The following is a 24,965-nucleotide window of genomic DNA, read 5'->3' as shown; positions in this document are numbered from 1 at the left end:
ACAGAGTAATCTCTACCTCTGTGCTGTTTATATTCCTCCTCATGATTCTCCCTACTACCAAGAAGAGAGCTTTCTCCAGCTGCAAAGAGATGTCCTGCAGTTTCATTCCAAAGGAAATATTGTTGTATTTGGTGACCTTAACGCAAGGACTGGGAGAGAAATTGATTATGTAAACACCACAGATAATGCTCACATTTTTGGGGACATTGTATCTCAGTCAACACCAGTCATTACTCCGAGAACCAGTTATGACAATGTAATCAACATAAATGGGAAGCAGATGTTAAAGCTTTGTAAAGGTCTAGGGCTGTTAATCATAAACGGCAGAACCAGGGGAGATTCTTTTGGTAGATTCACCTATTGCTCCACATTAGGAGTCAGCGTAGTTGATTACTCAATTACAGACATTGACCCAAATTTTATTAACGCCTTTACAGTCAGACCTCAACTTCCCATTTCTGACCACTGTCAAACAGTCCTTTACCTGAAACAGTCCTGTGACAGGGTCAGATCTCCCCTCAAACATGAAAAACTCTTCCCCTTAAAACCAAAACTCAACTGGAACCAATCTAACGCTGAACAATTCAAAGAAAACATGAGCAGCTCTGTAATACAAAAAATACTGGATGACTTTTTGTCCTCAGATTTCACTCCAGATACTAATGGAATAAACTCAGCAACATCCAAACTTAATTACATATTTCAAACTTTGGCCACTATATCTAACATTAAACAACCAAACAAACAGAATAAACAAACCAAAAATTAAAAAGAATATGTGGTTTGATAATGAATGCAAATGTCTCCGAAAAGACCTTCGACGACTTGCTAACAAAAAGCATAAAGATCCGGCCAATCAGACGATACGCCTTGCCTACTCCAGCTGCTTAAAAAATTATAAAAAACTCATTTGTAACAAAAGAGATCAATATTATGAAGCTAAAATTGATGAAATCGATCAATCAATAGACCAAAAAAATTTCTGGAATCTCTTTAAAAAATTTGAAAGCCCCAAATCAGACACATTCCTCCAGAGCGGCACAGTCTGGAGCCCTTACTTTAAAACTCTTTACCAAACATTAGAACCAGACCTCAACCAGACCCAAACTAAAACACAGAGAAAACTAGATGATCTGGAGAAAACTATCAAAAATTACCAAAACCCACTGGACATGATTATAACAACATCAGAAATATCAGAGCACCTTAAACACCTCAAATACAATTAGGCATGTGGACAGGACAACATCAGTAATGAGATGCTCAAACTCAGCAGTCCTTCCATAACTTAAGCTCTGGCTAAATTATTCAATCTGATCTTATGGTCTGGTGACTTCTCTGAGGCCTGGTCTGAAGGACTGATCACACCCATATATAAGAAAGGAGATAAACTGGATCGCAGTAATTACCGTGGCATCTGTGTGGGCAGTAATCTAGCTAAGCTCTTCTGTAATATAATAAACAGCCGCATAGCAACATTCCTCACAAGACACAACATCCTAAATAAATCACAAATTGGCTTTTTACCAAAACAACGTACATCTGACCACATCTATTCTCTCCACACTCTAATTAACAAAAATCTAAAGGACAAACAAAGAAAAATATTTACATGTTTCGTTGATTTTAAAAAAGCATTTTATGCCATTAAAGCACGGTTTGGCCAATTAAAATTACCAATGAGAACATGGATTAAATTATATCACGCAATCATCAAACCAATCCTACTGTACGGAAGTGAAATTTGGAGACCAATATTAAAATTTGAAAACTGGGACAAAAGTTTAATAGAAAGAACACAATTGGAATTTGCCAAAAACATCCTAAGGGTAAACAGAAGCACTTCTAATAATGCCTGCAGGGCTGAGCTGGGCTTATACCCCTTACACATAGAAATACAAAAAAGAGCTGTTCAGTTCTATCATCACCTGACTCATTCTGACACTCAATCTGTTCAATATAAAGCCCTCCTCGCCAATGAACCCCCCCCCCCCCCACCCCCACCCACAGTGTCTCATCCTCTAAACACACTCATGCTTCAACTGATGAAGGAAACCCAAACTGAGTCTGACTCCAATCACAACCCCAACATTCAGAAACTAATTGACAAAAATCTGTACAATAAGTATAATTATGATGAAAAATTTAAAAAATGAATTTGAGCTCCAAACCAAACTCCAGTGTTATTCGGCCCTAAACAGAACCACAAAACTGGCAAATTACTTCTCACTCAAGCAATTAAAAGAAAGACAAATCCTTTCAAAATATCGACTCAGTGATCATGATTTGGAAATAGAGATTGGTAGACATAAAAGATCCTGGCTACCGAGAGAAGAGAGACTGTGCAAACACTGTGAGCTGAATCAAACAGAGGATAAGAAACACTTCTTGTCTGTCCCAAATACAGCACTACAAGAGAAACATTCTTCCCACAGTTTGAAGCTTTGAATCGTTCATTCTTGTCTCTAAATGACTCCGAGAAACTACTCTATATACTTGGAGAGAATGAGACGGCAGTCACACCAGCTGCTAAATATTTATACACCATACACACCATACAAAAGGGATAATGTATTGTATTCAACTGTTTTATTTGATATTCTTAATTGTATATAATTACTATTATTAATATTAGAAATATTATCTGCTGTTGCTATTTTTATTGTATTGTATTTTATTGTAATCATATTTTATATTTTATTCTGTATCTAAATGCTTTGGCAATACTGTAACTCAAATGTCATGCCAATAAAGCAACTTGAACTTGAACTTGATAGACAGACAGACAGAGATAGCTAGACATACAGACAGACAGACAGACAGACAGACAGACAGACAGAGATAGACAGACAGACAGACAGACAGAGATAGATAGACAGACAGACAGACAGATATACAGAGAGAGATAGACAGACAGACAGACAGACAGACAGAGACAGAAAGACAAACAGACAGCGATAGATAGATAGAAAGACGGACAGACAGACAGAGAGAGAAAGACAGACAGACAGACAGACAGAGAGAGATAGACAGACAGACAGAGATAGACAGACAGACAGAGAGAGATAGACAGACAGACAGAGATAGATAGACAGAAAGACGGACAGACAGACAGACAGAAAGACAGAGAGAGAGAGATAGACAGACAGACAGAGATAGACAGACAGAGATAGATAGACAGACATACAGAGATAGATAGACAAAAAGACGGACAGACAGACAGAGAGAGAGATAGACAGACAGACAGAGATAGCTAGACATACAGACAAGACAGAGATAGACAGACAGACAGACAGACAGAGATAGATGGACAGAAAGACAGACAGACAGAGATAGCTAGACATACATACAGACAGACAGACATAGAATGTGGTGGATATGTGTTGTGTCTGACCTCAGTGTGTTACCCTAGTGTCCACCACATTGATCCTTAGTTTGAATGTGTGTTTCTTTGTAAGTTAAAGACTTTGGTATCAAATGTTTGCACGTTATAATTTGTTACAGTTTAATATTTCTAAGATGTTATAATATTCAACTATATTACTGTGATGTTAATTTAATTATTATTATTATTATTATTATATTATTATTATATATATATATATACTACGCTTTGGCAATAATGTATAATTTACAGTCATTTTGAATTGAATTGAATTGATAGACAGACAGACAGACAGACAGACAGAGAGCCAGACAGACATAGATTGACAGACAGAGATAGATAGTTAGACAGACAGACAGACAGACAGAGATAGATAGACAGACTGACAGAGAGACAGACAGAGAGACAGACAGAGATAGATAGACATACGGAGATAGATAAACGTACAGACAGACAGACAGACAGACAGACAGACAGATAGATAGATAGATAGATAGATAGATAGATAGATAGATAGATAGATAGATAGATAGATAGATAGATAGATAGATAGATAGACAGAGGTAGACAGACAGAGATAGATAGACAGAGAGACAGAGATAGACAGACAGACAGATATACATACATACAGGCATACAGACAGAGAGATAGACAGACAGACAGTACTCCCATTACTGTGTGATACGAGTTTTAACTCTCCGTTTGATGCATGATGAACTCTTAGAGCACCACCATGTGGAAGAAATGACCACACACTGATGTTTATATCTGATCAATGTAAGGTATATGTGTAGCTATAGTCTACAATAAAATAATATAGTACACAGTCAATGCAATGAGTAAATCAAAAAACGAAATGGAAGAACGAATAGATCAATATATATTAATGAACTAGAGTTCATCGGAAATCCTAGCCGTCAGTAGTCAGAGAGAACGATAGAGTGCAGGATGAGTCTCTAGAGGTCAGATCAGATAATGGCCGATAGAAGGCGCAGTTCGCAAAATCCACTCATTGTTTATTTCAAAATGACGGAAAACAGCGCGTCACCGGAGGATCCCTGGCTCAAAGTAAGGAAACATATTCAAATAAAGTCTGTCCGTTGATTTTAAAACAGTCACATCCTCCCAAATCGCCCCCGTGAAGTGTGTTTCTGTTTATCTGTGTAACGTTAGTTCTGCAGCGGTTGGTTTCCCTCTCTAACGTTAGCTCATCTGGCTAACGTTAGTCGTAAAGTTCAGCAAGTCAAAAGAACAATTACCCTGCTCCCCACATAGTCGTAGTCTCAAAATGCATTGTATTTAGCGGTGATTTAGACAACACATTACTACAGAAATGCTTCCGAAAACAGTTCTGCCTTTAAACGGGACTTGTTATGTTGTAAATGTTAGAATGGAAGCTATAACAGATGTGTACGAGTTGAATTCGCTAAGCTAACTGGTTTGATCGCTACATTGGCTGTTTCGAAACGTATTTAAATTGCCTCTATACAGAATTTTTGGACATCGAAGGCGCGTTCGAACGAACGAATCGACTCCTCAGAGAACGGGATTCGATTCAAGTGACAGATGATGTCCCAAAATACTGTCAAGACAGCAAATTAAATCTCACTAGTTCTCTTTGTCTGTGCCTCCACTGTATGTATGCTGCTGTTCCAGTGCATTATAACTTCCTGCCGCATTCATATGCAACTTATAAAATCATAAAATATGCCCTCAATTGCACCGACTGTAATGGCAGCTTAACAATATGACAGATATTGCTCAATCTGAGAGTTTGGAGACGCATTATGCATGTAGATTAAATGTCACTCTTTAAAGGGGTTATTTGGAACACATCACAGTGGGGAGTTAGAGGTGTCCTAGATAAAGGTAAGGCAGGACAGGTCAGGCTATGTTTGCATATGTGATTGTTTAGTCAGGCTGGCTTTGACTGTTCTTCTGCTTGTCTTTTTATATCACCCATCTCACCATGTCTCAGCAGACGGACGGTGCCTTCAGCGACAACGGCTTCGATCACAGTGAGTACCAGAGCTATAAACTATTACTATAAGTCTACACTAATGTGTTTTTTTCTCCAACTTATATTCCAAAGATGAAGGTTAGACATGCAGTTTTAAAAATATAATGAACCCATGGGCTGGACTCGACAAACGGAAACTACTTTGTGCTGTCAAATGTTGAAGTAACCAAACATTAATACTAGTGTTTACATTTATACTTGTATAAATTTCTATATCATTAGGTTTCTTTGCCGAGAGTGCTCGCAAAGGAAGTTTGGTGTCAAGAGCCAACAGCATCGGATCCACGAGTGCCTCTTCTGTACCAAACACAGGTAATACCCCAATCATCTAAAATCAAACATGGCCATTTTTTTATATAACCTTTGCTCTAAAATGTACTTTATGCAAGACTCTTCCCTGCTCCCTCTGATGCAAAAGAACCAAGTCCGTGGCCTATATTGTTTTCTTTTTCCATTATGTTACACTCTGACGCTGTACGTCACAATATAAAAGAAAACATGTTGATATCTGCGACATTAAAATTAGATGTCAAGATACAGTCTGCTAACACACGGTTCTTCCCTTTGGTTTAGATGATGAAGACAGTGATAACAGACATGAGACGCCCTATAAGGAGTCGTATAAAGACCGGAGGAGACAGGCACACACACAGGCAGAGCAGAAACGCAGAGATGCCATCAAGGTAAGAGAGAGAAGAACAAAAACAAAGACAGAAAATATAGTAGCTTACGTAAGCACAAAGGCACCTAAGAACTTGGAAGTGGTCGCAATAATGGATCACAAAAGCACAATAATTATTTGGGCATTTTTGCCAAATAGAAATACTTCGTAAGCATAGATCTGCACAATTTGTTTCCTGATAAAAATGGTGAATTGTTTACACTTATAAATGTTTTTTTAAAGCTCCAGGTGCTGTGCTTGTTTGTAGGGCTGCTCAATTTGCCCAAACACTTTGATTATAATATAGAAATATGGCAATAATAATCCAAGCTTTCATTTTGGTGGAAAAAATGACGCAGCGACCCCTTTAAATCTCTTCTGTTGACTAGAGCAGTTTGTAAGTGCTTTTCATTACAAATTTGGTGAAATCAGATGAGATCAGCGCAAGTTGTGTTCCCAAATACATGGTACAAGCAACCCAAAACATGCGGAGAGGAGTTCATGTGGAGCAGAGTTTACTGTGAACAGACTGGATTGTGAGCTGCTCATGTGTAAAAGAACACCGTGCCTTGTTCCTAGCGTTCTACTTCTGTCACTCAGAAGTGTCTGTACGGATCTCTGTCTCACAGAAAGGCTATGATGACCTGCAGTCTATAGTGCCTACATGCCAGCAGCAGTCTGACTTTGCCATGGCCACACAGAAGATGAGTAAAGCTACAGTCCTGCAAAAGAGTGAGAACCTTCATTATCTATTTATATTTCCTTGTCACATGCCTTTCACTCCGGAATGGAAAAGCTCAGCAGCTTGTGTGTGTGTGTTTGCAGCAATCGACTACATTCAGTTTCTCCACAAAGAAAAGAAGAAGCAGGAAGAGGATGTTTCCACACTTAGGAAGGAGGTGATGGCGCTGAAAATTATGAAAACGTGAGTGGGGGGTTATTGACACGTGGCCGGGACATTTTTAACTGCATAAGCAGACAAATGTAGTTCCACTTATTCTCCGGCGGGGTTGTTTTCGGCTTTATCTGACACTGTCACTCTTCTGCCAAGAAATAGATAACACCCCCCTTTAAGACCTATAAAAGGGAGGGAGGAAGAAAAGTCTCTTAAAGATACTAACGTGTCTTTAATGGTTTGTTTCAGGAACTATGAGCACATTGTGAAGGCCCATCAGAATAACCCTCAGCAGGGCAGCGAGCAGGTGTCAGACCAGGTGAAGTTCAGTGTGTTTCAGAGCATCATGGACTCTCTGTTCCAGTCCTTCAGTGCCTCAGTGTCAGTCAACAGCTTTCAGGAGCTCTCTGCCTGCGTCTTCAGCTGGATCGAGGAACACTGCAAGCCCCAGGTAGCACATACACATGCTCACGCATTTAAAGGAATAGTTGACCCAAAAATGAGAACTTATTTCATGTCATTTCAAACCTGTTTGAGTTGGTTGAACATAAATAAAGATATTATGAACAGTGCAGGTAATCAAATAGTTGATGGTCCTCATTGACTTCTGTAGTATTTCTTTTCCTATTATGGAAGTCAGTTGGAACAAACAACTTTTTCAAAATATCTTCTTTTGTGCTCAACTTAAGAATATAACATAAATAGGTTTGGAACAACATGAAGGTAAGTAAATGATGTTTTTACTCTGTTTCAACCCGATCAAATATTTTAGAACTTGAAAACTAGCAAATAATGTATATTCACAAAAAAAAATATATATGTTCAATTAGGGGTGCACGATAAATATCATCCGATAATTAATGCACATTTAGTCAGTAAAGCCGGTTCTCTAATCAGCGGTAAATTCCTTCAGGTGTGTGATTTCACATAGAGCAGCTGTTACTACACAGAGCTGTAACTAACTAGCTAACTAACTAGCTGCGCAAATAAACGCTGATAATGAACGTGGATTTGCGCAGCTAGTCAGTTAACAACAGCTCTGTGTAGTAACAGCTGCTCTATGTGAAATCACACACCTGAAGGAATTTACCGCTGATTAGAGAACCGGCTTTACTGACTAGATGTGCATTAATTATCGGATGATATTTATCGTGCACCCCTATATTCAATCAATTAACTAGACTAGAACCCTGGCTTTTCAAAAAAAAGTTGAGGTAAATTAAAATGTTTTTTTTTTTTGTTCTTGTGGTTGTTTTAACTCATTTTAAAGTTTGTTCAGTCTTATTTTAAATCGTAAGTATTTTTTGCAAGTTTTAAGTTTGCTAAGTGTCCTGGTTGAGAACTACTGTTTTAGAGGACGTTTACACACTTTTTTTATTTTATTTTTTAATCACATAGCAGATTGCCATTTTTCTTAACAGGAAAAATTCATTAAATGATCAAGTGTAAATGCCCCTTGCCAAAAGTTAGAAAGTGCTGATCAACTTAATGCGCAGGTAGCAACTGTTATGTTTTCCTATATCCAAAAAAAAAAGAAAGGTCATAGCATTTTGGGCACAAAATAGCCCTACACAGGCTTAGTTAAACACTGTAAACTCCCAGGCTGACTGTTTTTTCTTTATTGTTGACAGACGCTGAGAGAATTTGTGGTGACTGTGCTGCAGCAAGTGAATGGTCAGCTGTACTGAAGCTGTCTATCTGTATGTTTGTCTGTCTCTCAGGCTGATATCTCATTCAAGAACAGTCTCTCTTTCTCTCTCTCTCACACACACACACACACACACTATGCAGCAGGGTATCAGCACACTAATGGACTGGGGTGCATTACAAGAACTCTAAAGAAATGAAGTAGTGCTTACTCAAGTATTGACTGACAGTGTTTATGGCAGTGATTCAAAAATCAACAATGTTGAAATGCATTATTCTGATCAGTCATTTTCTAATAATTTGGAAGGTAATAATCTGATCTAAGATGTTTGCCATTGCATATTGTTTCCTCACACACTTTCAGCTGGTTTAGAAATTAAAGAAGGTGTTAGTTCTAGGGGTGCGCCGATCACAATCGGCCGATAATCACTTTGGGATGATTGATCGGCGATCTCTAAAAAGGCTGATCTCATAAAACTGATCTCAAGCTGATGACGCGCCTGCCGTGAGAGGTTTGGCATGACACCATCTCAGTCCAGCGTGAGTTAAATAATTATAGTACTTTAAGTGAGGTACAATTCATATTTCTTCATTAAATAACTGAAAGTAATTTGTAAAAGTTTCTGTGAGACATAATTTCACAAACAGCGTGAGTGAATCACTGCGTGTGCTCCCTCTTTCTCAAAATGCAAATGCCTTAATCACATCAGGTCTGCTCTCTAAGTGAGCTGCACAGCTGACACAGGAATTGAAAAACTAAATTGCATTTTTTTCTTTTTAATTCTTGCCAGTGTTTAAACCATTCAACGTTCACGTGCTTTCCTGAAGACAGTGCGCTCATGCACACTTACAGTGCACACACATAATAATGCCAGGTTCACATTAGTACGTTTGCAGTGTGTATTTTTACCGCGCTCATGTTAATGGATGAAAGCGTTCACACTGCACACATGGTTGCGGTCTGGCAGAGCGTTTGCAGCAGTACAGAGATAGTTTCTGCACCGAGTCTATTTTTTGCTATGCTGAATTAAAGTAACAGTGCATTGTTTGCGAAAATGTGAACATGCACTAACACAAAAATGTAGTAATTACATCTTAAATGCATATGATTAAAGTCTGCTGTGCTTCACAGTCAACACATAGGCTATGGTTTTTAGACTAGGTTTAAAGGAAAAGAGCACTTTTAGATAAAAAAGGCAATAATTTCTTTAAAGTTCTTTATGAACTGCAGGATTGCTTGTAATAAAGATTAAAATGCAAAAGAAAGGCAGTAGAGCTGATTGTTTCTGTCAATGGTTTTAATTTAGAATGTTTGTGATAACTTAAGAAAAGTAGTTGAAATGTTTTGTTTTAGCGACATAATATATAAATCTAGAAGTAAATGCAAAAGTAAGAAGCATTGAATAATTAATGAAAGATTGTATTACTGTACTGTGTAAAAAAAAAAAGAAAAAAGAATCACAATGTTGAAAAAGCATTTTAAGAAAACAATTTTGGATTTAAAATCAAAAGAATGGATAAATGTTGTGTTTGTGGTAAACAGCCGTGGATCAGACTCCTGTGTGAAAGCTCAGTCCGTGCTGCTTCTGTACCACACATGGACTACATACACACTGCAAACAGAGCATGTGTGGACCTCACATACAGCTCATTAAATCAGGCTTGTGCAACAACTAACACGACTGTAAAAACAAATATACATTGCATGATCAAACATTTTGGTGAGATAAATATATATTTTAGAAAAATGCCCCCCCTCCACCTCCAAATAAAAAAATAAATACAAATCTTCCCACAAGAGTCAAATAAGAGAGGTATTGATTTTCAAATATGAAATTCAGGCCCTGAATAAATGTCTAAAAATCTTGATTGGATCAATCGCAATAAATAAATCTACATGATAACAAAAATGTTGATCGGAGCACCCTTAGTTAGTTCTGTTTAGTTGTTGTTGTCGAAACACACCTCAGTCCTGAAGTTGAATCATTTCTTTGTTTAGTCTAAACCCAGAAGAGTTTCATCAGTATTCATATTTTCAAGAGTCTGCAGTTGTGATGCTAAGATAAAATATCATACTGACAAACACAAATAAAATAGAGAATACTCAGCTGGAAGACAACTTCACACCCCACACATACTGAGGTGAAATTATAAACCAGTCAGCTGCCTTTGAATGATTAAGCTTGGTGTGTTGCATTCAGTTATCTTTACCTCATGTTCAAATCATTTTCCAAAGCACAACTACATTTTCACCTTTGTGAACTGCCTAGTGCTGGAAAGGGGAGCCGAGAGGTCTGGTTGCACTGTGATGCATCAGCTGTCTGGCATGTTTTAATGTAATTAAAGTTAGGCAATGCTGAGCCATCTTAGTTCCTCTTTGTCATTGTGATGCTGTGACCAAAGATTGCAGTGTCTACGCACAAATAATGGAAGATAAACCTCTTTTTTGTCATGTTATGTCAGCTTTTCTTCAGCTTTGTGTAGCACAATAATGTTTTATTCTACATTTATGATAATGGTTTAAGCTCTTGTGATCAGTATGTTTTGTGGTGCATAAGCCATCGATGAAGACACGGTCGCATCCGTGCGTGGTAGCAGCTTCACATGGTGTGACCGCCCAATTCTATTTATATTTTCAATGAATGTTAATTAAGGCGTAATGAAAATTCGAAGTCTACTCAGGACACAGCTTTTTAGGTATTGAGATCTTTGTTTTGTTAATAACAGATGATTGTACAATCAACTGTTTGACCTGTGCTGGAATAAGGGACGTCTTTACAGGTTACAAGCCATACAGTGGAGCGAATGCCAGCTCACAGAGACGAGCCTACGTCGTGCTGAACTACTTTACTAGACTCTGTGCTTTTGCGTTTCTGACTTCAACGGAAGAATCTGGTGGAAATATTTTTGTATCAGTATAATTTTTTTAATTGAAAAATAAACAATGTTCAAACTTTTTTACAGCTTGTTTGTTCGTTCTTTCTTTCTTTCTTTCTCAACAGAACTTTTATAAATAGGATTGGTTTTTAACAAAACAGTTGTCTCAGTGTCCCAGAATACTCTACATTACTTTCCAACCTTTCCAAAGGTCTGGTGTCCCAGCAATGATCTGAATTTAATCAGGGAGTCCTCCATCAGATGTTGGGCATTGTCACTTTATGGTCCTCATCAGTTTCAATTCCAGCCTCCTCCTGATTTCAAAGGAGAGAAAAGAAAGTTTTTCATTTGCCAGTTTACAAATACATTATACTGTAAGCAGGGTTTTCAAAAACAATGCCTGTGATACCCCAAGGGTTTGTGAAGGAACTGTGCGAGGTTTTTAAAGAAATAGTTCAACCAACAATGAAAGTTCTGTCAATAATTACTCAACCTCATGTCATTCCAAAGCTTTCGTTCATCTTCAGAACACAAAGATATTTCTGATGAAATCTGAGAGCTTTCTGACCCTGCATACACACTAATGGAACATGGAGTATTTTCATGGTCTGTTTCTGGCACTTGAACGTGTCAGTTGCCTTGCTGTCTATGCAGGGTCCGAAAGCTCTCGAATTTAATCAAAAAATATCTTAATTTGTGTTCTGAAGATGAACAAAGGCCTTATGGGTTTGGAACGGCATTAGGGCGAGTTAATATTGACAGAATTGTACATTTTGGATGAACTATCTCTTAATATTATCCAACATAAAAAGATTCCATCTCTGTATTAGGGTAAAATAAAAGCTTGAGCATTTGAACGTTAAAAAGTAATTTACAACCGTAATATATTTCTTCATTTTTGTGATTGGCGTGTAAACGAGTTAAAGATTCATGATTTTATCTATTTACTTGCATGCCATGTGATCTATAACTGACATCAGAGAATCGTGAACAAGCAAACATGTATCTGAAATATTCATGTCAAATCTCAGAGGGGTACTTCAAGTAAATTTGTTACAAAAAAGTTTGGAAACCCATTTTGAGGGAATGACTCACCAGAAACTGTTTCTTGCTCTTTGGGTACCCCTCCAAAATAGCTCCAACCATATCGGTAACCTGGCAGGTAAACAGACATAAATTACCTAAAAGCCATGCTTGGAGATTCATGTTATGATACATAAGACTTAATATATATCTAATAATCTGTATAATGTAAGTTATGTAGCATTATATCACAGGCATCATTTGTTATGTCAGTTGACCACTGGCTGTGATAGTAAAGACCATAATGTGCAGTTTCCATTCGTACATAAATAAACCATGGTGTTGAGGACACAAAGGTAAATATGAAATGAATGCACTTTCATAAAGGCACGCCTTATGGCTGTATCATTAAAAACTAGCTGACATTTTGTCTCCTGGGTAGAATCTGAAGCCGTGTGAATAAATATTTTTTACAGCTCATTACCATTCTCTTCCTCTTCCTCCACTCCTTCACATAAGTCTCTCTCTCCTTGTAAACCTGAGGGGCAAGAAATACATTTGTCAGCAACATAAACAAGCATAATATACTGTTGACTGCCCTAGGACAGACACATTATCTGTACAAACTTCACCTAATGAATCAAACGTATTCCAGAGATGCTAGAAGGCTTTAAATTAGTATTTTTGCACTGCTTACAAAAAAAGCTATTTAATGTGCAGTGCTCCAGAATAAGAATGGCCCAGGGCTAGTGTGGGAGAGATTCAGGCCTATTTGCACTTACTCAACACTATATTTTGTGTTTATTGACCAGCTGATACTGTAAACACTGACACTTGGTTTCTAACCTTCTGCTTCTCTTCAGGGGTCACATGGTTTGTAGCGGTCTTGATCTTATCCAGCCTCTCTCTGTACCCAGAGCACTCCGCCTGCAGCTCCTGGATCTGGGCTTCCATCTCTGCTGTGGTTAATGAGCTGCTCAGCTCCTTCAGTTCTGAGGGCAAAACCATGATCTTTCTATCAAATACAAGTTCAAACCGAATGTCTTTTCCCAGCAGCGCACGTTGAGTGCACACCTGTATCCAGCTGCCTGCAGCTCTGTGAGATGGTCTGTACTTCAGCACTTAGTTCTGCGACACGAGCATCCATCTCCTTCAGTTCAGCATCACTCACATCCGCAAACTGAGACTGAGGGGTTAGACAAGACATCTGTCAGGCTGATTACCCAACGCCACTTCTCTTCATATTAACAGCAATCTGTCTCCATCCTAATTAGACCAACCTGATCTGCAAAGTAGATCTTCTGTTTTCCATAGACTTTCTCTTGAATCTGTCCCTGCTGGGCCAGCTGCTCCATTGCTTTGACCACAGCCTGGGAAAATAAAGGCGTTTAATATCACAAAATCAAATAACGTAATACCCTCTGTATACAAACTGTAATTTTAACTTATCACATTTAACAAGAGCGCTTGTATTATCACACACTACTGAACAGATGTCATCAAAGCAGAGCGTTTTAAATCTGTCATGTAACGTTACGTTAATGTTGTTTTTACCGTTTTACCGAGACCACACTGCTTCTGTAGGTTTGTAAAGACATCCTGAGCACTATAGGGTCTATTTTTCTCATTCAGGTAGGCAAGGATCTGTGCGACGCCTGTGTGGGAGACAAAGACGGAGATCCGATGCAGTAACGTTACAGCGGAGTATTGTATTGTGGCGTTGTGCTGTAACGTTACCATTTATAAAAATCACTTCAAAAAGAAGGCAAAAAATGTTCAGAAGTGTAAGTATGAGAAGCATCGCGTACCAGCACTGTCTTTTTTGCTCATTGTTTACTCGGTCTAGATCACAGACTGTATGAAAACAGCGAGCTGCACTTTTCTGCTGTTTACCTCAAGTAGCTTTCGCGCGCCGAGTTGAATTGTGGGAGTACCGGTGACGACGACACGTATGTCATCTTGAAGACGTCAACTCGATGGTCTGTGTCGGATCTTCTGGTTACTAGTGTGTGTGTGTAAAACATTTTGTCATTATACTGTAATCTACACATTATGTATAATGTATATAAACGTCTCATTAGTTTATCAATTTAAAAGTCACAGTTAAAATGCCCTTCTGCATCTTTAGCTTTTGTTGTTGCTTTTTAGACAACATATAATTACTTAAAATTAGTATACAGTATTATTATTCTACTGCTAAACATTTAATGCAGGTTTTTTTAATTATCCAAACGGTTTATAATATTTCTAAATGATTTAAAACAACTTTCCAATTTCATGTAAAAATGTTAATTTGTACATTACTTAAAAATAATTTGCCGTAGAAGTAGAGCTACTTAAGATTAACCATGTTCACGGTTTAAATTTTTATTATAATTGCATTGCCTTCCACAACATATTTCTTTTTTCATCTTACTAAAATGTGTTATTTCTGTTAATATCAGTCATTGTTATTGCAGATTATTTTGGTCACAAAACTAAATTAAATGTATCCAATAGGGCTAACTAATAGAAGAAAAATCACATTTGTTACTTAAAGAATACATTCATTCATCTCTTTATTGTCTTACACATCAAAAGTTATCAAAAAACAATTACAGAGAATGGAAGAGTGAAATAGTTCTGTACAGAAATAAAAATCACTGCAGTATCCAGCTACAGAAAGACTCCTGTAAAATGCTCACACAAATAAAGAAAAGATGAGTGATTCTGTATTTTGCATTGGCCTCAACATGGCAGCCTGCCAACTGATTTCTGTTTAAAGCACTAACATCAATACAACACCAATAGATGATGCTGGGCATAATCTTCCTCCAGTATATTAACCACCACTTCATTGTCCAATTTGAATTGCTGGTGATTTTTGCTGAAATTTACCACAAAAAGGTGATTGGCTAAAATGGCCAGGGAATTTTTGCATTGAAAAGTAATCACACTGACACACTTACAAACAGAGATCTTTGTCATGCTTTTTTCAAAAGAAATATTGATAATCTATCAAACCAAATGAATCATTAAAGAGTGTGTCCGTATAATTAGTTAAGTATTTTTAATAATAGTATGAAAAAGTAAAAAGGGAAAAATTAAAAGGCTTTCCAATCTATGAACCTACAATGCATTACACTTCAATGTCAACGCCTAAATAATAATAAAAATAATAATAAATCAAATCTTTTTTAACACAGCAATCCAAAAAAAATCATCAGCAATTAGGGCTCACAACCAAACAAAAACAAAACAGGAAAACAATAAGGAAAAAAAAGAGAGGGGCATTGAATAAAATTTGTGAAAAGTGGTCAAATATGCTACACTCCAATAAACAGCACTGTTCTTCTAACCTTACTCATGTTGGCTGGGTAAAGTAAGACTTGTGACTTTGAAATGTAATAAACAAACTGGAACAGCAGGAAGTGACAGACTGTGAATACACATGAGAAAGATAAGATGCTTCCTTATAATTCCTAAACGCTCCATTACCTTCAATTAAAATGAGAAAACCAATGTATGCTTAGAAAATAGAAAACACTTCACTGGTCTCTGGTAACAGAATGCCTTTTTATCGCTACTGCAGTTTTCCGGTACGTTTCCTACTCTCCAGCATACACAATAATGAAAGCTTAAAGCCAGCAATGATGGTCTCATTAGCATTAGGTCAGAAACAGAAACAGTTCACTTGGGAAAAGTGCAGTGAAACAAACAATGCTCAGCATCTACTAAAGAAACAGCTAATTCCACTCATTTAATTCCACCAGCTTCATCATACCACAAGAAAGGAAGTAAGAAAGGTGTTTTCTCAAATCCTTTGTGCTTTAGTATTGTACTGAATGCAAGACTTTGCCCTAAATCTCATACCAGACCAGACCAGATGAGAAGAGAGGATGCAGAGATCTACTGTTTTTCTGCTGCTACCTGTATAAAAGTTCCTGCATAAAGTCAGAACGGTTAAAGGTGTGTTTGAAGAGAGGAGGCGGTGTACAAAGAGGTGGCAGTTACAGCCGAATGTCTTGTTTGAGGTAGAGTCATTACAAACTAGATCAATGTACTGCCATATTATCCAGATGAGCAGCATTGCTGAGCTGTTAAACAAGTTGGTATTGTTTGATTTTAATTGTTTTTTAATTTGACTAATGAACAGACAAAGAACATCCATCTGAAAAACAATATACTGTAGTTTTCCCTATTTTTACAACATAGGTCTTTAAAAATGTATAGGAAAGAGCTACTGTCATTTATTAACATGTGCTTTTCAAGTAATGCAGAAAAAAATCCAGCCAGTATGAACTTAAATGTAAATATCATTGTGAGAGAAACATCTTCCAAAAAACTGTCTCAACTACTAATTTTGTTACTAATGTAATTAATTATATTACTCCTGATTTAAGAAATTTTCATCGCCATCAGATAGACATGATGAAAAATCATGTGCAGTTACCACATAAAGAAATAAACAAATGGGGGGAAAACAGGTGCAAACAAGGTGAATTCAAGTTATTTGGGACATTTTCCCCAGTCGTTTCAATGACAGAAAACATCTCAATTGACCTGAATTCACCCCTATAAGGAAAAATGAGAACCTGACTGATCTTTATCACTCTGTGACCTTAAGTAAAGTTCACTCTTAAAGTGATAGGCCACTCAAAAAATAAAATTGTCATCATTTACTCAGCCCTTGTTTTTCTTCTGTGGAATGTTGGTAACCGAACAGTTTTAGTTGCCATTGACTTCCATTGTATGGACAAAAAACACCGAGACATTTCTTAAAATATCTTCTTGTATGTGCTACAGAAGAAAGAATGTACATACAGGATTAGAAATGGCATGAGTGTGAGTAAATGATGACAGAATTTAGATTTTTGGGTGAACTACCCCTTTAAAAACAAGAGATGAGGTTGTGGCCTTAAACATGTAACTGCTACTTCATCAGACTCCTCTGACTGTAGATTGCTTTATTACAGGCGTCTTCATTTCATTTCTGTACACCTTAAGGGTCTTGACTTTGCACTGATGATGGAATGTCTGATTTGGTCCTGTGTGTTATTATTGAAGACACAAACAATCCAGCCATTGATGTGAAAGATCTAGAAGACTCGGATGTGGGAAAAACATCTGGTATTGGTTTTGCTGGTTTCTAAAAAGTTAAAGAGATATTGGATCTTTTTACATGTTTTATGATTGTTGTCCTATTGCTTAGCCTACAAAGTAAATCGGAGTCTTTTCACACACACGAATGAGAGAGGACACAGAAACTCACAGAGCAGAAACAGAGAAGATTCAAACTACAAACAAGATTACTTCACAGTGATATCAACTGCAGCCAGTGAAGGGAAACCTGGCAGGTGAATCTAATATGACATTAATAGTGCAAAACAAACACACTCTCTCTCCGTTGACTCACTCGAAGTATAGAATAAATCGAAAGCATCTCAGTAGACATTCAAACCAACACTGCAAACTTCTACTTGGATCAAGGTGCGAGGGACACTAGGAGCAGACAGACGGAGAGAGGATCTGCAAGATGGGCTCACTGTGGCTTCCCCAGCAAGTTGGACAGGAAACTGGATCCATGGGTTCTGTTTTGGCCCCCCTGCCCCCCTCCAAAGGGATCCAACTGGTTCAGCTCGGACTGATCCAACATCTCAAAGTCCTCGCCATCAAAGTCCAGATCTGTGTCTAACTCCGAGCTTGACTGCTTTCTGTATCCCCTCGGAGCAGCTCCTGCCCGTGGACCGCTCTCTCTCCGAGGACCCTGCGGTGGGCGGGGCTGCATGGCTCCTGCTATGGCTGCCTGGATCATGTTGCTGGCGATGACCCCTGCCAGGTTACTAGTGAGGTCAGAGGTAGTATTTAGGGATCCAAGGGAGATCTCGGGGTCGAAGTCTTCCTGATCAGAGTCCATCTGGGTGTCCAGGTCCAGCAGGGCGGAGGTAGAGCTGCGAGGACCAGAGAGCGCAGCTGAGTTGAGACTGGGCAGCCCGAGGCTGGCATCATCATCGTCTTCCATCAGGGTGGCATCTGGGTTGATGGAGGGGAAGTCTGGAAGCCCACAGGCAAATGATTCTTCTGGATCACTGTGTCTGTCTAGATCTATTAAGGGAAAAAAATAAAGATTAAGATATTATAGCATGAATTGTCAGTATCCATTACTCCAGTCTTCAGTGTCACATGAACCTTCAGAAATCATTCTGATATACCAAAACATTTCTTACTGGTCACAAACTTTTAAACAATATTGTATCAAAAACAGAATTCATGCATACAGTAATTTAATTTTGGAATTGATTCTGATATTTAGTTTTAATTAATTTGTTTTTTCAACTTACTGATACACAAACATAATAGCCTTTAACCTTGAAAATAAAATATCTATATATACAAATTAAAAACAATTATTTTCATTAGATGTGTACACTCGCATATATTCTATGAATAAGGAAATATTTAATTAATTTTTACTTGATCGTTGCACCATATAAGTCATAAGGTTTTCTTTCAAATATTATAACGGTTTTTCAATACTGTATGAAACCAACGTGAATACAAATTGCACATTTCTAAGGATATGTTGTGTTTTATTTTCTTTCTTCCTTTTCATTACTGTAGACAATCTTGTCATTGACTCGCATACAAAGACTGAAAAAAAGACGTCAAGGTGTCTTACCCTCAGAGCCATCTGTGAGGGGTGTGTGGCCCCTGGAGAGGTTAAAGGTGCCGTTATCCATGAATGAAACCTCAGCATCCGAGTGCTCGGAGTCAGTCAGTGCCAGTTCTTCAGCAACAGTTGCTTCATCAAACTACAGGGGCAGAATATTTAGAGAAGTGTGAGTGTATTAGAAAAAACAATGATCTTCCAATTTGCTTTTTTTTACTATCATGAACCCCTGCAGACCCCCTAACCTCATGAGCATGCAGCTGCTCTAAATCCCTGTTATAAATAACCCTGTTTCTGGGCTCACCGTTGGGCAGAATGCAGCCAGTTCTTCTTCGCTGTCACTTGCGTCATCTGAGGTCCCGCTTCTGAAGGGCTTACGAAGAACTGCAAACACATAAGGGTAAACATTAGTTTGGTTTATCAAAACTTCTGAGAACTGTAACATACAGTGAAAGATAGCTACAAGAGACATCAACTGGTCATGTTCACAAATGCTTATTGCAATAGGTAAATGTCAAATACAATTGAGAAACTGAGTCGAAGTAATTCAAAGTTTCTGTACAACATTCAGTATAACCTTACGTGTTGATTCATTCTTCAGCTAAAATCATCATTTTGTTCTACTGTCAAACAAGATACTGCACATCACAGAGATGCTATTGTATGCAACAGACCCTAGTCAGGTTAGATGCCATTTGAATATTGAATGTCTTCATGTCTATAAAATATATATCCACAGACACCAAGAAAGGTTGTTTTGCACAGATTAGTAGAATAAGAGCTAAATTACAGGGAGAAGACTGTGGTTTGGTGCTTAAATGGCAGAACATTTGGCTAGGAATCCACATTTTGTTTCCCCATGCATGCAGATTTTGCATTGTGTGTTCAAATTTTACATGCAACTTCACTGTGTTGACCAACAGAAAGCTGCTTGGTTTGAAAGACTAATAATGTGTTAGCTGTGCATCACTACATTATTGAAATGGACCTTTATGCCCACAATTTTATCTTCAGATATAGTCCTTAAAATACAACTCTAAAAATGCTAAATTTGTCTTCAGCTTAACATCAGTTTTATGGGACTCTCACTGTAAAGATCTACAGCCCCCTTCATCAAATCTTGCCCTGGAGATCCAATGCACTGCAGAGTTTAGCTCCAACCCTGATCAAAGTCATCTGCCTTTGATTTTCTAATGATCCCAAAGACATTGAATGGCATTGATTAGTATGTTCAGGTGTGTTTGATTAGGGTTAGAGCTAAACTCTGCAAGAAAGTGGATCTCGAGGTCCAGATTTGAGGATCCCTGATCTACAGTTTACTTACACTGGTTGTCTATAGGCTTTGACATCATATATCCTTTGGCGCTGAAGTCCAGCCACTGCAGGGCTGGCTCCAGCTTCACACATGCACGCTGCCACAGCCGATAATACAGAGCCAATGGGCACAGCAACACACCCAGCACTGAGGGACAGGAAAAGAAAGAAAGTGAATATTTTGCAGTTGTTAAGGCTCTGGAGAGGATGAGCAAGCCCTGAAGGATTACTGCTACTCACAAGCCATGTATGACAGCACCAGTCCAGGGATGTAGCGCCCCACCATGGCCACTGACGTGAACAGGCCACAAACCAGTATACAAAACTGTAAAACAATGGAGTTTCATCATTTGATAAATGTTTAGCATTACAACAATATAATAATTCAACTTCATAAAGCAGTCATAAAAGCCATAATAATAATGAAAGGACTTCAATGACACAAATGCACAACTAAATGCATTGTGGTTGGTCACTTTACATGTTGCTCAGAAAATCTCTTCCTTCTAAGTGAGCCAGGAAAAAATTAGCAAACTGGACCAAACTATTTTAAGCAAGTCAAAAGTCTGGCTACGCACACAATATAGGGCTTATAACATCCCCATGCAATTGTCACAAAGTTTCTGGTTTGGACGTATTCTCACCTTGCCTGGATTTTTCCGTTTGAACTGCACAATATCTGTTGCACAGGAAGAGCCCATAACCCAAACTTCAGCCAGGTGGTGGCATAATTCAGGCACGCTCAAAGTCCCAGGCTGCACCAGACCCCAGCTGAGAGCCAATCAGAGAAAAGCAGAGAGAATTAATAAATAACAACTCAAGCCTCACACCACTAGAAAAACCTGAAAAAGAATAAACAAATTGACGTTACCTTTCATTCTCGCTCTCATCTTGCCTTTTAACTGTAAAACAAAATCAAACAATGTCAGGTACATGTGTGATTATTACAAGACTTTTTTTTTTTACCATTTGCTTCATTACATTTTCACTTCCATCAGAAATATGAATATTTCGACAGGTTTTATGAGTGCAACACTGACTTTTAAATTAGTATCTTGTTTTAATTCTTTTAAAGACTTCCCGGAATGGAGATCAAATGCTAATAAGCCACTGTGTAACAGCTACATGCAAAATATTGATTCAGGTCGATACTGTTCTCCTCCCAGAAATGCACTAGAAGGAACTGTCAATTTCATAACCTGATAGGAGCTGAGTGAATGGGCAGGGAGAAAATTAAACTTGAGTGGGTCACAGCACAAGGAACACTGAGATATTAATCACAGCCAATATGATTAATATTAAAATGATAAACAGATGGAAGAAAGATGAGGTCTTATAGGTAGTAGCTGTAGACAGGCAACAGAGGAAGGTTAGTTGTACCTCTGATCTTCGGCCAGATCTTATTCCTCCAAGTGTCGACACAAACTGCCAGAGCCAGACCTGATGCCAGCAGAAAGAGCAACCTCAAGGAGCTCAGAGCAAAAAACCTGAGAAGAGATCAGAAAGACTGTAGTCCATTCTTATACTCATTCAAAAAATTTTCATCACGAAAAAACATTGAATAAAGGCTTTTTTTTTTTTTTTTATCATTTTTGTGAAATGTCTTGAATCATCGTTTTTTTTTTTATGCATTACAATGTGTGCTTTATACTGCAACAGCAGCTCTACTGTGGATCCTCTGACCAAAACCTTGTGTTGGCACCCATCACGCATTTATCATCCTGAATGTATGAGGAAACCTTTGTTACACAGGTGTTTCCAGCCCCAGTGTCTTCCTGTGCAAATCTCAGAGACAGCGTGTGCTGCACAAGCAGTAGTGATTTCCGACAGTTTCGCTGCGTGGCTAATTACTGCCATGTGCTACAGTACTTGAACAAAAGGTGAGCCGCCACTGAGACAAGGCTGAATTCTGCTGAGCTCTCGGTGTGGAACCAGACAGCGAATGCTGTTTAATGACTGGATCAAACAGCATTCCCACATGACCTGTCATATCCACAATAACCAAACTTGAGTGGAGAGTTTAAATGTTGTGAGATGGTGGTGAGACTTTATTTCTGAATGAATGGCTTGGGTTTTGGTTAAAAAATGATAAATAGACTCCTTTACAAGCACAGAAATACCATGTATTACCAATTTGTACCACAACTGTAAGACCAGGCCCAACAAACCGCTTTGGGAATATGACGCGTTAGTTTTAATTTTTTGTTCAATTTTATCAAATACAAAATAATATTATATATATAGCAAATATTATATATACAATATATTGATTGTAAATCCTTTAAAAAAGTTCATATTAAATATTAATAACATCATGATTCATATATTACTAATATAGTGATAAAATATTAATATTATAGTGTGTGTGTGTGTGTGTGGTAGGGTCTCTCATATGCAGTTATCTACTGTCTACATTAATAACTGACAGTAGGAGGTGGAAGACAACATGCAGGCCACAGAAATCCAGTGCAAACTGAACTCTGCTTAACAGGCCTTAGTCAAACATGGCACCTAATACAAAATAAAACGTTATTGTTCTGTCAATCGCAAAGTTATTCACAAAAACACAACGTGTGTGCACTCAGCATTGTTTTAACAGTTGCACCAGTACAGCCAGAGCCCACTGTCTAAATATAGGCACTATAACAGCCTGACCATCTGTTGCTCATCACGAATTAAAGGAGCAAAATTCTAGAACATGTCGACACGTATGCATCCAGATAAAACAAGAAAGGCTTATACACGATCCTCAAATATGTTCATGAATAATGTAAACGTTTCAGCTGAAAGCACTAACGTTAGGTTGTAAACAGAGCCCGAGTGGAGATAACGTGAACGTTAAATCCATGGAGATAAAGCTCATCCACTCACCAGAACAGGACATTGGCGGCCGTGTACAGCAGGGCGCTGTGAAAGGGTCTCTCCCACAATAAAACAGACTGCAGATAGGCTAGCAGGCGCTCGTGCGGTCCCAGCCGCTCCAGCAGCATCGCTTTCACGGCGCGGAGCTGCCCTTGACTCTCGCCGGAGCACGAGCCGCTGCGGAGGACGACGCGAGAGCGCAGCTGCCCCGCAAAACCGCTCCCTTCAGCCGCGTCTTCCGCTCCAGCCATACTTACGCGTCTGGGAAAACGTGACAGCAAAAATAGCAACACAATCTAGAATATCGGAGTGCTGAAAATACACCCCGTGCTTTAGAAACGATCTGGATCTATGTATCGCTAGCTAGCTTTAGCCTGAAGCCGCTCAGGGCAGAACAGCAGAAGGCAGACCTCGCGCGAGGCTGCCACCGTGCATACAAAGCAAATGTGAAATAAACCCCATTTTTGGGGTCTGGTTTGCTATATTTAAGTGTCAGCACAGGTTCTTTTTTATGTTGTCACGTCACCGTGCTGCTGTCATGTCCAGTCGTTGTTTTAGTTGCTAGAGCAACAGCGCGAGCTGCGGAGGACGGACTTGATCTGGCCAATGAGCTCAGGATTACAGTCAGAGCTGGAGAACAACAAACAACACCTCTCTCTCTAGAGATGAGAACAACAACCGACAACAACAGCCAACAGCTCTCTCTCCGGATGAGAACAACAACCAACAACAACAACTAACACCTCTCTCTTCAGATGAGAACAACAACAACCAACACCTCTCTCTTCAGATGAGAACAACAACCAACAGTTCTCTCTTCAGATGAGAACAACAACCAGCAACAACTAACACCTCTCTCTTCGGATGAGAACAACAACAACCAACACCTCTCTCTTCAGATGAGAACAACAACCGACAACAACAGCCAACAGCTCTCTCTTCGGATGAGAACAACAACCAACAACAACAACTAACACCTCTCTCTTCGGATGAGAACAACAACCAACAACAACAACTAACACCTCTCTCTTCAGATGAGAACAACAACCAACAACAACTAACACCTCTCTCTTCAGATGAGAACAACAACCAACAACAACAACAACCAACACCTCTCTCTTCAGATGAGAACAACTTTAACAATCTCCCAGACTACATGTTTGTTTCTTATTAAAGGTTGTCACAAGCGTAAACTCTACTAATAAATCAAATGGTGTCATTTGGATGAGGTTTGATAGGAAGATTTAGATTTTACAGTATGGTTTATAAAACCATAATTAAGTAATAAAAGCCCAAATATCGTTCATAATTATTATTTATATAAAAGAAATACTAAATATATTGTGGATTTTATTTTAGAGGTTTATGCATTATAATTGAGTGCAGCGGTGCCCACATTTTTCACTATGAAGGACAAAAGTTTTACTTGATTCAGGGACGAGGGCCAACAGTGAATGTTACATTATATCAAAATTAAAATTTCATTTAAAAAAGAGATCAAATTTCCTCCCAGTGCTATCTACATTTTAAGGCAAGCATAAAAAAATGTATTAAATTAGAAATTAAGATATGCTCCAATCACACACACACACACAGACATATACATACAGATTATTTTCTTATTCTCTCAAC

The 24,965-nt window shown here is 38.4% G+C and overlaps 3 protein-coding genes across 4 annotated transcripts; 1 reads left to right on the top strand and 2 right to left on the bottom strand.

Annotated features, from left to right (window-relative positions):
- The first annotated feature begins 4,337 nt into the window (after positions 1 to 4,337).
- On the top strand, positions 4,338 to 8,809 carry mlx (MAX dimerization protein MLX). 2 transcript variants are annotated; one of them, XM_059530085.1, is made up of 8 exons: positions 4,338 to 4,453; positions 5,364 to 5,403; positions 5,628 to 5,717; positions 5,979 to 6,088; positions 6,696 to 6,798; positions 6,892 to 6,991; positions 7,211 to 7,412; positions 8,593 to 8,809. In XM_059530085.1, the coding sequence occupies exons 1-8, from the start codon at positions 4,361 to 4,363 to the stop codon at positions 8,647 to 8,649; spliced, it is 795 nt and encodes a 264-aa protein (XP_059386068.1). In that variant the 5' UTR covers positions 4,338 to 4,360; the 3' UTR covers positions 8,650 to 8,809. The 2 variants fall into 2 exon arrangements, with proteins under 2 accessions (XP_059386068.1, XP_059386078.1); XM_059530095.1 differs by having other exon boundaries at positions 4,368 to 4,453; positions 5,367 to 5,403.
- A 2,703-nt stretch (positions 8,810 to 11,512) lies between these two features.
- Positions 11,513 to 14,453, bottom strand: psmc3ip (PSMC3 interacting protein). The gene is made up of 8 exons (XM_059557557.1): positions 14,317 to 14,453; positions 14,063 to 14,163; positions 13,789 to 13,878; positions 13,583 to 13,694; positions 13,355 to 13,500; positions 12,993 to 13,046; positions 12,581 to 12,640; positions 11,513 to 11,799 (listed from the first exon to the last, which is right to left on the bottom strand). Exons 1-8 carry the CDS (start codon positions 14,336 to 14,338, stop codon positions 11,743 to 11,745), a joined length of 642 nt encoding a protein of 213 aa, XP_059413540.1. The 5' UTR covers positions 14,339 to 14,453; the 3' UTR covers positions 11,513 to 11,742.
- Positions 14,454 to 17,419: 2,966 nt separating this feature from the next.
- Positions 17,420 to 23,953, bottom strand: retreg3 (reticulophagy regulator family member 3). The gene is made up of 9 exons (XM_059557544.1): positions 23,343 to 23,953; positions 21,852 to 21,958; positions 21,343 to 21,373; positions 21,116 to 21,242; positions 20,712 to 20,796; positions 20,482 to 20,619; positions 19,462 to 19,541; positions 19,167 to 19,299; positions 17,420 to 18,592 (listed from the first exon to the last, which is right to left on the bottom strand). Exons 1-9 carry the CDS (start codon positions 23,582 to 23,584, stop codon positions 18,030 to 18,032), a joined length of 1,506 nt encoding a protein of 501 aa, XP_059413527.1. The 5' UTR covers positions 23,585 to 23,953; the 3' UTR covers positions 17,420 to 18,029.
- Between the last annotated feature and the right edge of the window lie 1,012 nt (positions 23,954 to 24,965).

Source organism: Carassius carassius, chromosome 1, assembly GCF_963082965.1.
Source record: "Carassius carassius chromosome 1, fCarCar2.1, whole genome shotgun sequence".
NCBI lineage: Eukaryota > Metazoa > Chordata > Actinopteri > Cypriniformes > Cyprinidae > Carassius > Carassius carassius.
The sequence above is the reverse complement of the archived record's forward strand: the minus strand, read 5'-3'. Positions and strand labels throughout refer to the sequence as shown.

What these genes read in the sequence shown, in the direction of transcription:
- mlx (XM_059530085.1), top strand. Translation starts at nt 4,361, where the DNA reads ATGGCCGATAGAAGGCGCAGTTCGCAAAATCCACTCATTGTTTATTTC. An exon ending in CGACAACGGCTTCGATCACA is followed by an intron (nt 5,404 to 5,627) that starts GTGAGTACCAGA and finishes CTATATCATTAG; the next exon opens with GTTTCTTTGCCGAGAGTGCT. An exon ending in CTCTTCTGTACCAAACACAG is followed by an intron (nt 5,718 to 5,978) that starts GTAATACCCCAA and finishes CCTTTGGTTTAG; the next exon opens with ATGATGAAGACAGTGATAAC.
- retreg3 (XM_059557544.1), bottom strand. Translation starts at nt 23,584, where the DNA reads ATGGCTGGAGCGGAAGACGCGGCTGAAGGGAGCGGTTTTGCGGGGCAG. An exon ending in GATCTGGCCGAAGATCAGAG is followed by an intron (nt 21,374 to 21,851) that starts GTACAACTAACC and finishes TTTGTTTTACAG; the next exon opens with TTAAAAGGCAAGATGAGAGC. An exon ending in TGGCTGCATTCTGCCCAACG is followed by an intron (nt 19,300 to 19,461) that starts GTGAGCCCAGAA and finishes CTGCCCCTGTAG; the next exon opens with TTTGATGAAGCAACTGTTGC.
- psmc3ip (XM_059557557.1), bottom strand. Translation starts at nt 14,338, where the DNA reads ATGAGCAAAAAAGACAGTGCTG. An exon ending in AGTGTGGTCTCGGTAAAACG is followed by an intron (nt 13,879 to 14,062) that starts GTAAAAACAACA and finishes TTATTTTCCCAG; the next exon opens with GCTGTGGTCAAAGCAATGGA. An exon ending in AGATCTACTTTGCAGATCAG is followed by an intron (nt 13,695 to 13,788) that starts GTTGGTCTAATT and finishes CTAACCCCTCAG; the next exon opens with TCTCAGTTTGCGGATGTGAG.